At 34.7% G+C, this 12,407-nt stretch overlaps 2 protein-coding genes across 3 annotated transcripts in view; both read right to left on the reverse strand.

Moving 5' to 3' along the window:
• Positions 1-4,317, reverse strand: part of LOC124955869 (neural-cadherin) — a 76,640-nt gene extending 72,323 nt beyond the window's left edge. The window contains exons 1-2 of one of the 2 annotated variants that reach the window (XM_047510923.1): positions 4,159-4,317; positions 3,495-3,798 (exon numbers count right to left, since the gene is read on the reverse strand). The gene's annotated coding sequence lies outside the window, so the exon portion shown is untranslated. Of the gene's footprint in view, positions 1-3,494; positions 3,799-4,153 lie in introns of both variants that reach the window. The other variant, XM_047510924.1, reaches the window with a different exon arrangement.
• A 2,637-nt stretch (positions 4,318-6,954) lies between these two features.
• On the reverse strand, positions 6,955-12,080 carry LOC124955859 (tyrosine aminotransferase). The gene is made up of 11 exons (XM_047510894.1): positions 11,734-12,080; positions 11,093-11,197; positions 10,958-11,025; positions 9,968-10,126; positions 9,339-9,530; positions 8,822-8,904; positions 8,645-8,714; positions 8,102-8,230; positions 7,892-7,975; positions 7,408-7,506; positions 6,955-7,322 (listed from the first exon to the last, which is right to left on the reverse strand). The coding sequence occupies exons 1-11, from the start codon at positions 11,873-11,875 to the stop codon at positions 7,119-7,121; spliced, it is 1,335 nt and encodes a 444-aa protein (XP_047366850.1). The 5' UTR covers positions 11,876-12,080; the 3' UTR covers positions 6,955-7,118.
• Between the last annotated feature and the right edge of the window lie 327 nt (positions 12,081-12,407).

Here is a 12,407-nt window from a genome sequence, read left to right on the forward strand (position 1 = left end):
AGAAGTTTCAAGGCACGCTTCAAAGAGCATCGACATTGATCGAACGGTTCCACGTGAAGCCAAGGAAGAAGCCGACATCGTCCCATAGAATGAATCTTGGACGAAGACCGAGTGTCAGGAACACTCGCCACCAATTGTCTCGTCGATAACGAACCAGACTACTCTGCTATATATGATATTAAATCGAGAATATAGTGATCGCGTACTATGATCCTTCTCAATATCCAGGATTCTTATTGAAAATCGTCATCTCTTTGGTCTATTCGAAACGTTCTAATTGATTGCTGAGTTATGATAAAGCTAACTCGAAGTACCGAAATCGTGGGGAATAATGCTAACAAGAGATTGGAGAATTACAAAGAGAACGACCAACTCGTGTCTGTTTCTCTTTTAAGCAAAGAGAGTCCTCAAAGAGAAGGAAGAGGAAAGTAAGCGAAGGAAAGAGAAAAACTTAAGAGAGAGAGAGAGAGAGAGAGAGAGAGAGAGAAAGCCTTGTTGTAACGAACCGCTTTCGTGAATATCTCTCTCGTCTATATTGGCAAAAGAGAAGCGAATCTGCGCGCGCAACCTCAATGGTGTCACGTCGAAGTAAAACGTTCCTCACCTATTTTCCACGAAAAAATACATTTTCAACGAGTTTCGAAAGAATCTATATACATATATACATAGAAATAGCTCCTTTCCCTTCCGTTCTTTATTTCATCTTTTGTGAATAAACTTTTTCAAAAGAAGAAAATATTCAACATTCATCATTCTTTGTGTATCGCATAAAAAGGAGTTTAGATAGGAACTGAAGAAAGTTATTAATGACAACAAAGCATTCTGCAAAAGTTCAATTAACAGTTATGTAATGAGAAAGAGCATTTGATATCAAAGAGCAACGACATAATTATGAACGATCCAGACGATACATTAACTCACGAATGTTACTTCAAAAGTATTTTGGGACTGGCGGCTTTCCACTGGTATATAGTAGAGAGGAGAGCCAACAACTCTCTTAGGAAGGGAAGGAGAGAAGAAGGAGAGAAAGAGAGAGAGAGTCAATGGCCTCGTACTCACGAACCATTTCTACGCGAAGCACAAAGAGAACATTCCGATAAATCCTATATTATGATCGAGAAACATATTACTGCTGCCATTACCGCCATACCCAGGCTTCATACATTTGGGTTACCGAGAATATGGTCCAATGCTCGCTCTTAAAAGATACGAGCTTTTTGTTTATGTTCTTTCTCATGAACATATACATTTCATTTTCTTGTTGAAATAAATAACACAGGTAAGTATATATATATATATATATATAAATGTATAACGCGCTGAGAGTTGTAAGGTTCATTTTTTGCATGAATTTCTTATTAAATTTAATTAAATAAATAAGAAGAAATGATAAAGATCGAATATGATGCTTTTAATTCTTAAATTTTCTTCGTTTCTTCTCATTAAATTTATTTTTCTTTTCCCAAGACGTAGAAACCTAAGTTATAAAGAGAATTTATATCGTTCAGTTAATCGCTAAGATATATCTTCGGCATTTTGCCAAATCACGTCGCGTTCCTATTTTACTATTGTAAATTTCGTTCAGGTAGACACGATTCATTGAAATCACAACGGTTCGTTGACTTTTCTTAAATTTCTTTCTTCCTTCCTGTTACGTTTTTACAATGATTTCTTTCTATGAGAAAGAACATTCCTATTTTATCGTCATTATCGAACGAACTTTCTAATCAAAAATAAAACTAAATTTAATACGAATGTCGAAGAAAGGAAGACAACAAATAAAATGATTAACACCAATGTGCTTGATCATTCAAGTATTTAAGGGATATCCATTCGGTACACTTACGAATATTTCGCATAATTGAATCGTACGCGGACAGCAAGCGTACGCATGTACCTATTTACTCACACGCATATTTACTCACATGCATATTTACTCACACTTAATGTTAGATTTATTCATAGATACGTATATCTATATTTTCAATGATCTCATTCGGATTTTATAATCCTGTATGAGTAATTACATCATAAATATTACATTAAATTATACTATAGCATCATAAGTATTATATTAAATTATACTATATTAAATAATACTTTAAGTTTAAGTCAAATTAAGAAAGTTAATACTAAAATGAAATTTATAACAATAAAATGTAATATAGACTAGGAATACCAACTTTAAATATACAGATATTTAATATACAGAAAGTAACTTTACCGGAAAAGCAGAAATCAAGCCTTGTATCAAATAAATGATTTCTAGCATACACCTTGAATTTAAATTAAGGACGAAAGTAGAACCCATGGAAACAGAGTAAAAGGGAAGGAAAGAGTGAGAAAGCGAGAGAGAGAGAAACTCTCCTCCTGTCTCGCCGTCTCGTGGTTCCTATCGATTTACTACGAGGCGGTGGTCTTGCGAAACAACTGCGAAGCATCACGTCGCGAAAAACGAGGATACGATAGATTCGAGTAGAATCGATGAACCCTCGTTCACCCTCCACTGGAATTCCCTCGCGAGTGCATCGTACCGCGTGAACACGATACATAATACCTTTACGGTATCTCTTTCGTGTTGGTTCAATGACACTAACTCACTTTATTAACTTCGATCGAGAGAAAACTCATCAATCTTACATTTGAATAAAATAATACAATTTTTTGAAATTGTACCAAAAAATTCTCTTTCTCTCTCTTTCTCTCTTTCTCTCTCTCTCCATCTCTCTCCTCCTGTGGAGTATTCTATCCGTTTTATTTGAAAAATCCTTAATCATCTAAAATTGACTTTTAAAAACAGTTTTCCTTTCAAACATTTTCTTCAATTGGGCATTATAGGAAAAAAATTTTGTCGATAGAGTTAAGATAAAACGTGAAAGAGATTTGATAATAAGATGACATCGTTTGTAAAAAGTTTCTAGGCCAAAATCGAAACGGTAGTAGGCGCGCCCTAAAATACTCGACGAGAGATCGCGTTGCGATCATCTGCCAATCGTAAAAAGGCTAAAAAAGTACGTACGTATTCGTAACGTGGGGTAGTCAAGCTATCAAAGAAGAAGGTGAAAGATGAGGAGAAGGTAGAGGAGGAGTAAAGAAGGATCAGAAGATGGAGGAGGAGGAGAAGGAGGAGGAGGAAGAGGAGGAGGAGAAATAAGAGGTAGTGATGGAGGAAGGATCAAGGACAAGCGAGGTCGTGGGGTGGCGAGGGTGCGACGGAGAAGGAAAGTCGCAGGGCGTACGTCCTGTGCCTCCTTACTTCGACAAAATCAATAACCTGTTCTGGGGATTGGCCGAGAGAAAGCTCTAAGGTTTGAACGATGACATAAAAAAGAAAGAAAGAAAGAATGAAAGAAAGAAAAAAAAGGGAAGAGGAAGAGAGAGAGAGAGAGAGAGAGAGAGAGAAAGAGTGGGAAGATTAAAGAAAAATATTGGATTCTAAAGTGAAAAAATAAAGAAGAGAAGTAACAGGAACAGTTAATAGGGGTTGTACTCACTCAATGATTGGGCGGTGACGTTTCTGGTCTCTCCTGAAGATCAACGGGGGTTGAAAAGCTCGAACGAAGACGATAGCGGCACCTATCCAACGACACAGAGTTCTCTTACACTATTCTTTTCGTCCGTTCTATCTGCGAACGTGTCACACGATGAACAGGGATGGTCCGCGTCGCGAGCTTTCACCCCAAGCCGGGCTTTACTGAAGCACGTCGATCGCACGCGCCACTTCGAATTGTTTTTTTTTTTTCTCTTTTAGCGTAGGTTTTACCGGATCTCCGCTTGCGTATCAATGACCGAAGGACTCTACGAGAGATCACAGAGAGACGTCACTAGAGCTCCTGTCCTTTCTCTCTCTCTCTCTCTCTCTCTCTCTCTCTCTCTCTCGCTCTCTCTTTTACTCCCTTTCAATGCAACCCTCTATTCGCTCGTCTCGACACCTCGCGGCGAACGGCGTCACCTAACGCGACGAAACTCTCTCGCGCGCCTACCTTTTCCCTTCTAAAGAGGGAGAAGGAGAGAGACAAAGAGAGAGAGAGAGAGGGAGAGAGAGAAAGAGAGAGAAAGAGAGAGAACAAGAAAGAGAGATGGGAATACATATAGCAACCTATTTTCTTTTTTTTTTTTTTTCTTTTTTTTTTTTAACAGAAAGAAGAAATACTTCACTATTAAGAAGTCGTATCCTCGTTCGTCCTTGGTCGTTTCGCTTTTTACAACAAAAAACGAGTCAAAGAATAAGTTGAAGATAAAAAAAGATAATTTTAGAAGCGAGAAACACGCTTCGAAGTTGACGCGGCTGTGGGGCGCGGGCCACTACCTCCACGAGCCTCCCGGATCGTTCGGTAAAACGATGGTGGGGCTGTTCTACTCGGCGTGCCGACTCCCCCACCAACTTAACCCACTACTTCCACCTCCAAACCCATCTCTAGAGTACCTCACGCATGCTCCTCAAGCGGTCTCTAGCAGCACGATCCGCAACTCCAACGTCAAAGGTTACGCTCGCCTTTATGCTTTCCTTTAACCCTTTGTATTATATATGTATTGTAATTTTAAAATCATACATTTGAGAATATATATATATATATATATATTTTTTTTATTACTTCGTTTTAGCAGAAAATTAATTGTTTCTTTATATCCGACATTTAATGTTTACTTACACAAGGGAAGGTTTTAGAGCACGGATATTTTAAAAATTATGAAACTTTCGAAACGAGCAGAGAACGTTTTTCTGATTAAAACTTCTTTTTTGTTTGATTGACATTATTTATCAGCCAACCCGATAATAGAGTTAGAGTTATTTATATAATTTAAGTTACAAATTAACAGATGCCTTTATTCTAGCTTTAGTAACACACTTGTGCTCTTTCAAATTGAGTCGAGGTAGCCTAACGTCGGCCACTTGAACCATCTAAGATGAAATATACGTATCTTTCCCTCAGAGGTGAGCTTACTCTCCAACGATATCTGAATATTGCAATTTCATCCACTCCAACTTGACTTCATCGTTCGCTTCGAGTTTCTCGCTTACTTCGCTTATCCACAAGATGTAATCGCGTACGCTTAAGGATTTAACGAGTCGATTATGTTCTAGAAAATATTTCATACGATATAACGCTTGTTGGATATATCGAAAAATTAAAAATAAATTTTTAGTAAGAATCAAATCTCATGAAATAAAATAGACAAAACTTTTACTAAACTCAATATCCAAAATGCATACGTTTTACGCTCGACTTATAATAAACGTTAATTTCTGCATAAAATAAACGATGAGTTAATGAAAAGAAAAAATATATATTAACCATATTAGTTGTAAAAATTTATTCAACTCGATGATCCCTTGAAAAATCTGGCATCTCTTTTGATCCGATCAACGAACCGGAAGAAACTACGATCTTCTTCTATTCGATTTACTCGAAATAGTAAAGTTATAACGGCCTTTCGAATTTAATCGCTAGACGAAATAAATTGGACTACCATCGATCGAGTTTCTGTTTCGTCGGAAAAATTCAGCGACAAAATCATTCGACGCGTCACGTAACGATATTAGGAATGACGGCCGCGGAACACAAGAGAGGCACGTTTAATATCGAATTATCTTTTCGATTCCGAGCAAGCTAATTGTGTTACCCTTGCGAACGTTCTATGCATACCGATGTTTCCCTCTAATACTGATAATGTTAATAAATCTATGAATTAATAAGAAAACATAAGAATATGATAATAAATGAATTTTATCTTAACGATAAAACATGAATGAATATGATATACAATACCTTGGAGAAAATTAAATAAATTAATGCGCATCTTGGTTGAAACTGTTTATTCATTTAGGCTCATTTAAAAAAAAAAAAAAAAAAAGAAAAGAAATTTGTTGCATGCTCGAGATGGAAAGAGTGCCAACCGAAGGATTCGTGTTTCTCCGCTCGAGAAGTTGGAGAATGAAAGAAAATGAAGAAGGGAAAAGAAACGAAAGAAGTGGAATGGCCTATCGAGTCGTACTAACGAGATGAAGCCGGAAGAAACGATCGAAGACGTCGAAGGTGTAATCGAGTTCCACGAATCCAAGCGATAAATTTGTGTGCCTCAGCTAAATCGTGCGAATAATTTTAAACGAACTAGTACAAATTTCAGTCTTCACGTCGAAACATTTGTTATTAACTCGTCTCTTTATTATACATTTAACATTTCAGACTCTGATATTATTTCATGACTATCATCGACTTAAAATCAATCCAACTAATAATTATAATGTATTTTTCGCAACTTCTAATATAATTTATCGCATCCTTTTCGAGAAACGATTGGACAGAAACAAAATTTCTTGTTAATATCTACATTTGTACAATTTAATAAACGTCATATTTCATCAAAATTGTATTACTCTTTATTTTGCTTTATTATATTCAAAAATACGTACGCCGATATTAAGATGATCGATCATAATAGGATAGTTCCATTTGACTCGATCATACACGAAAGATCAACAACAATTTGACGATTACGAAGAGGAGCTGAAGAAAAGCGATTGAACCGATTTAAACGGCGGACGTAGTAGAGACGTAGTGTAATTGAAAAACGTCGTACTCACACGTTCGCATTGACTTCGCCGCTTCATTAGATTCAACGTCCAATCGATCGACCACGACGACACGAAAAGCGAATTTCTCTGGAAGCGAGCGTGCTCTTATACAAAAAAGGAATACGAAACTACAATCGATTTTACTTACGGATTCAGACGTTCCCTACTATAGTATTTATTCCCTTAAGCCTCGGAAATTCTGTTTTACTTTTGACAATAAGTGCCAATGCTTTTCAAAGTGCCTGTCGTTCCTGAGATCTTTGAATTCTTCGAGTCTTACGCAAAATACAAATGCCTTCGAGATATTGGCCCTACGGCCGTATTGTACTTTCAACATTTATTATTATTATTATCAATAATTTTATTTGGTAAATGTGTTTAAAATTAAAAATTATTATAAATGTATTTCGATGCTTAAAATATACACAAACGATGGCTCCTTCGTTTCTTATTCGTACAATTTTTAAAGGCTGATTTTGATGGACGAAAAAGGATAATACGTAAGTACAATATTCCATGAGTAAACGTTATGAATAAACTATCAAAGGTTCTCACAATTTCCTTTGGCCCCATTCGTCAGTAGAAAACCTTCACTTAAATTTTCAATCAAATGATTTTTCCTATTGATTTTTGCCGTTTTGTAATGGTGTCTACAACAAAACTCTTGAATTCTCTGACACGCTTCTTCGAGCATATCTTGGGGTATAGTAATTACCAATCTCATGTAAGAAGGATAATCGAAACACTAAAAAAGGAACAATTACTTGAGATAAAACTATACAAAAATAATTGCTTAAAAAAAAATAATGTGAAAATGGACTTGGACTTACCTGACCTGGCAAACAAAAAACAGACTCCTCCATAAGCAAACGTTGTACAAATTCAAGATCAGAATTAAACTCAGGAAAGCAGGGTAAGTCTATAGAAACCTGAAAATCAATTCGACAATGTATCGATCGTTCTATTTACTATATTTATATAGAGATAATTAAACAAATAAAATTTATTGGATTACAAAAAAATTGTTTGGAAAATGTTCCGCAACTTCCAATCAAATTATTATCTCTATTGAAAAGTTTTTATTGACAAAATGTCTTTTATTTAATAATAACTCTATACTAAATTGATAGAATTTATTAGTTGAACTAAATCAGCGTTTTAAATAAAATCGTAATAAAAGATATTTCTAAAAATTTATGCGAATGAAATATTGGACATCAAGTTCGATTGACCATATTATCGTTGGACATTAATGTGGATGATCGAGATTATATCATCCTTGGGAAGAGATGTTCGAGCATAATCGTAGCTTACCATCATATACATCGCACCGTCTGGCATTATCGGTTTCAAGCCAGGTATCTTCGCTATACAATTATAACACAGTTTCGAATGAATCTATAAGAAGAAAATAAATTCGCTAGAAATATATATTTAATTTGTTAACATTGATGAAAGTTGCACGATTACATAAGGATGAAAAATATATGAAGAAAGAATGTTGAAAAATATAAAAACACTCACGTGCAAGGTACGCATCACGTCGTCGAAAAACTTTTCGGGCGTATTTCGCAATATGGCGGGTAAGGCACCCTGTATAAGTGTATTGCTACCGATAATTCTCTGACTCAAACATTGCAAACCCTTGCGAATCTGAAACGTAATCGTCGCTATTTTTTCATAAATGTATGTACTTGCTTTAAAAGGTAGTCAATTTTTTTCTTTTTAAGGATAGAATACAAAAAAAAGAAAACAAAAAGAAAGAAAGAAAAAGATTTACGTATTACGATAGACGCATACACGTTTTGTCGTTAGAAAAAAGATTAGTTGTTAAAGTTAAAGTTAAATTACTGAGTGAAATTAGAAAGACAGTCGGTACACTCGAAGGAGACGAACTTTAAAGTTTTATCGACGAAATTTAATCCGATCCACTCTCAAGCTTCGTACAGCGAGTTAAGTTGAGATTCGCGGTACCTTGAGCGACCTCGATTCGAAAACAATGCTTCGCAAAAAGTAGGTAATTAATTTCAACTTGCCGGTCTTATTATAAGATCGATCTTTACGTACCTCTCCCTCGAGAACGTTTTGTTTGTCGTGAATGATAATCCATCCCATACGCCAGCCTGGTACCAAAAACCTGAAAAATGTCGATGAATAACTCGTTAGATCATTGAATAACTCATTGAATTATCGATCAATATATCGAACGTTCGATTTTCCCTTAAGAATTTCTTCGACTCTCACCTCTTCCCAAGACCGCTACACAATAAAATAGGAACTTCGCTCGAAAGAGTAGCTAACGAGTGAAAAGTCCGTCCAGGGAAAACCTAGGAAGTGAAAAAAAAACATGATATTAAAATTCAAGTATAAACGCAGTTTTTACGTTGAACGAATCAATGAATATTTATGTTCAACGCATCCGTTTTTCTATCATTAGGTATCGAATATCGTGCGAACTACTTTCATACGATACATTTTTCAAAAGGATATGATTATTATCGAGACTAACGCCACACGACAAGGACACGCCTATATTCTCGTTACAGTATCCAGCTGTATATAGATAGGAAGATTAAAGAAAATATTTATCAAAGAATTGATATAAAAACCGACGACGGTTTTTCTTCATAATCTGAACGTATTCATTGAAATTATTTAGTGTTAAATATCTTTTCAATATTCAAGAAATAATAAAACAAATGAATGAAATATGATCCATGTATTTAAAAACCGCATGTAATAAAGTTCAAAAGACGTTCACCATATGTTCGTAAATTTCGTCTGCGATAATAGGCACGTAGTAACGTGCAGCAATATTCAGAATATCGAGAATATGGTTGCGGCTGAACACAGAACCGCATGGATTCGAGGGATTGTTTATAACTATCGCTGCTGTAGATTCGTCGATCTTCGTCTCCAGGTCATCGAGATCGATTTCCCAACTGCGTTCCGGCTGAAAGCAAACGATTAATATTAATAGAATTCGACGAGAAGGACCCTTTCGATTACCATTCGACGCAGTTCGCTATTCATTCCCGTCACTAAGGGAGAGGAAAACGGGAAGTGATTGCCGAGAATATACGAAAATCAGGGCAAGTAATACCCGCTAGCTATTGTTGTAATACCTGCAATATTTATGATTTCTTTTTTCTTTTTTAAGTCTCCGAAATACTTTCTTTCAATATCATTTTTTTTTCATCCGTAGTAGATATCTTGCAAATATAATCACGAACAATGAGACAATGAATTATTTCAAATTGTAGGAAAAAATTCTATTATAAATACGTATGTATCACGTATATCTAACATGTATGATAAATTATTATAAATTATAGAATCTCATAATCTCTTCCCTTGAAATTCTCAATTTAATACGATGTAGAAACTCACGCAAAGATTGTAAGTCTTCACCACAATTCCCAGACCTTCCGCTAACGTTCGATAAATAGAAAAACCGGGACGTGGAATTAGAATGTTCTGTCCTTCTCGTGCTAGTGCAGTGATGCAGAGATCGAGAGCGCAAGAGCAACCACTGCACAGGATCACATCCTAAAGAAAAGCGGATATATGTAAGTAGGGTGGAAATATTAAAGAATTTACTTCCAATTTAAATTCATCTTAGAAGCCAATTCATAATGATCTATATTTATTATTGCATATATGCATATCTACTATCAAAGAAGATCAGAAGAATGTAGCAATGACGAAATATGATTTAAGAGGATAAGATTATTAATTTAATATTTCTAATATTTTTTATAACGAATCTCTCTCTCTCTCTCTCGTTCATAATGATCTATATTTATTATTGCATATATGCATATCTACTATCAAAGAAGATCAGAAGAATGTAGTAATGACGAAATATGATTTAAGAGGATAAGATTATTAATTTAATATTTCTAATATTTTTAATAACGAATCTCTCTCTCTCTCTCTCTCTCTCTCTCTCTCTTTCTCTCTCTCTCTCTCTCTCTCGTTCTCTCTTTCTTATTTTCTTTAACATCACAAAGATCACTGAACATATGCATCTACATCATACACATATCATAGGTGAAAATCCGAGCACAATTAAATTACAAGACGCTTGAATCATAATGAAACACAATCGTATTTGTAAAGTAAAAAAATTCTAAATTAGCATGATTAATAAAGAGACGGTAGATATCGATGAGTTTCTCTTAAAAAACTAAATGCGCTTCGAGGGAATGATATTTATTAATATTCATGAAGATACTCGATATCGAAACATCAAACAAAAAATAATATTATCGATGGTAGAAAAACAAACAAAAAAAACATGTATATAAAAAAGAAACAAACTTAATGACATCGTATCGATCGTACTCTCTCACGCTCGCTCTTTTAACTTGAACATACCTTGGCTTCTACCTTAACAAAATCGGAAGAACTGTACTCGGCTACGGCTTCTCTTGCTTTTTCATAACCTACATAAAAGAAAAAAGTAAATAAAACTTATTCTTGGAAATACGTCTGCATTTATCCATATTTTACCTGTACTTGGTGCATAACCGTTGTACATTTGAGAAGCAATACTTTCTTGAACAGCTTCGATTACTTCCTTTGCTGGTTTCAAGTTTCCAAACGTCGTTGGATCACCTTCAGACATCAAACGTAATTTATTTTCTTTATTTTGCCTGACATAGTTGAAAATATTGCAGATGATTGTTTTCAAAACTATTGAATTGACCAATAAAGTACTTGTTCTAAAATCCTTTCAGATTTCCTATCAAAGTTTAAATCGACGCGCGCGGGTCTATATTCTATTCTATTGTCTAAATAGTTCAACGTATATACTTAAAATTTATACTAAAAATCATTTTTCATTTGAAATAATTAACCTGGTTATCAATATTTTAAATATATCTGCAGATATTTCTTTTTTATATGTGAATTCGTTTCAAAAGCATTAGTCTGAAACTGACAGATCGATTGATCACAAAACGATCATAACAGATAATACCATCACGATGTATCGTTTACACCTGCTTCATAAAATATCAAATTTCATAAAATAAATATTTTTTCAACGTATTATTTTTTTGACCAAAAACAATAACTTTTTTAATATTTTTCATATATTTCCTCCGAAAAATCATATCCCATAATTAAATAAACTCCGAGATAAAACTCACCGATCGACAAAGCGATCATTCTCTTGTTAGGATTTGGTTCGACAACGATGTTATCCACGATAGATCTTATAGGATTGTGTGTTTGCTTGGCAATATGGGACGCTTGAACTTCCCAACGCTCCCGCGAATTTAAACCAGACATTTTGTTCGATCGTCGTACCTTATTTATTTTTATTTGAATAGAATTTATTTATTTAAAAAAAGTGAGAAAAGGTTTAAGCGAAAAGCGATTAATTTCAACAACAAGTTGTTGCAATCCAAGAAAAAAATAAAAGAAAAATTTTTGAACGAATTGGATGATCTCAATGTTCAACAGTTCTTCGATTACTGAGTGAAGATCAACGCATGCGACTAACAATCGAAATGTTCCAAGGAGGTTGGAAAATAAACAAACCGGTCAGATTGGTTAGTTCGGTTCCACACCTTCTTTTATAATTAATTAAATACAGATTCCCTGCTTACGTAGATTAACAACCTCGAATCAATTCGCTACTCTAATAGAACTGTTTTTCATCACACGTTCTATCCTTCATTATTTCTTTTAATTTTTATTTTATTCCGTTTTAATTTTTCTTGTCTTTCGAGTAAGCAAACCTTACAAATTTTCGAAACGATCTAAGAAATCAGACTATTCTTCCTTCTTCTCATTCTGTACTACTAATCGATAAATAATG

Source organism: Vespa velutina, chromosome 19 (assembly GCF_912470025.1).
Source record: "Vespa velutina chromosome 19, iVesVel2.1, whole genome shotgun sequence".
NCBI lineage: Eukaryota > Metazoa > Arthropoda > Insecta > Hymenoptera > Vespidae > Vespa > Vespa velutina.

What these genes read in the sequence shown, in the direction of transcription:
- LOC124955859 (XM_047510894.1), bottom strand. Translation starts at nt 11,875, where the DNA reads ATGTCTGGTTTAAATTCGCGGGAGCGTTGGGAAGTTCAAGCGTCCCAT. An exon ending in TTGTTAAGGTAGAAGCCAAG is followed by an intron (nt 10,127 to 10,957) that starts GTATGTTCAAGT and finishes GCTTTTCTTTAG; the next exon opens with GATGTGATCCTGTGCAGTGG. An exon ending in ACGGTGCGATGTATATGATG is followed by an intron (nt 7,507 to 7,891) that starts GTAAGCTACGAT and finishes ATTGATTTTCAG; the next exon opens with GTTTCTATAGACTTACCCTG.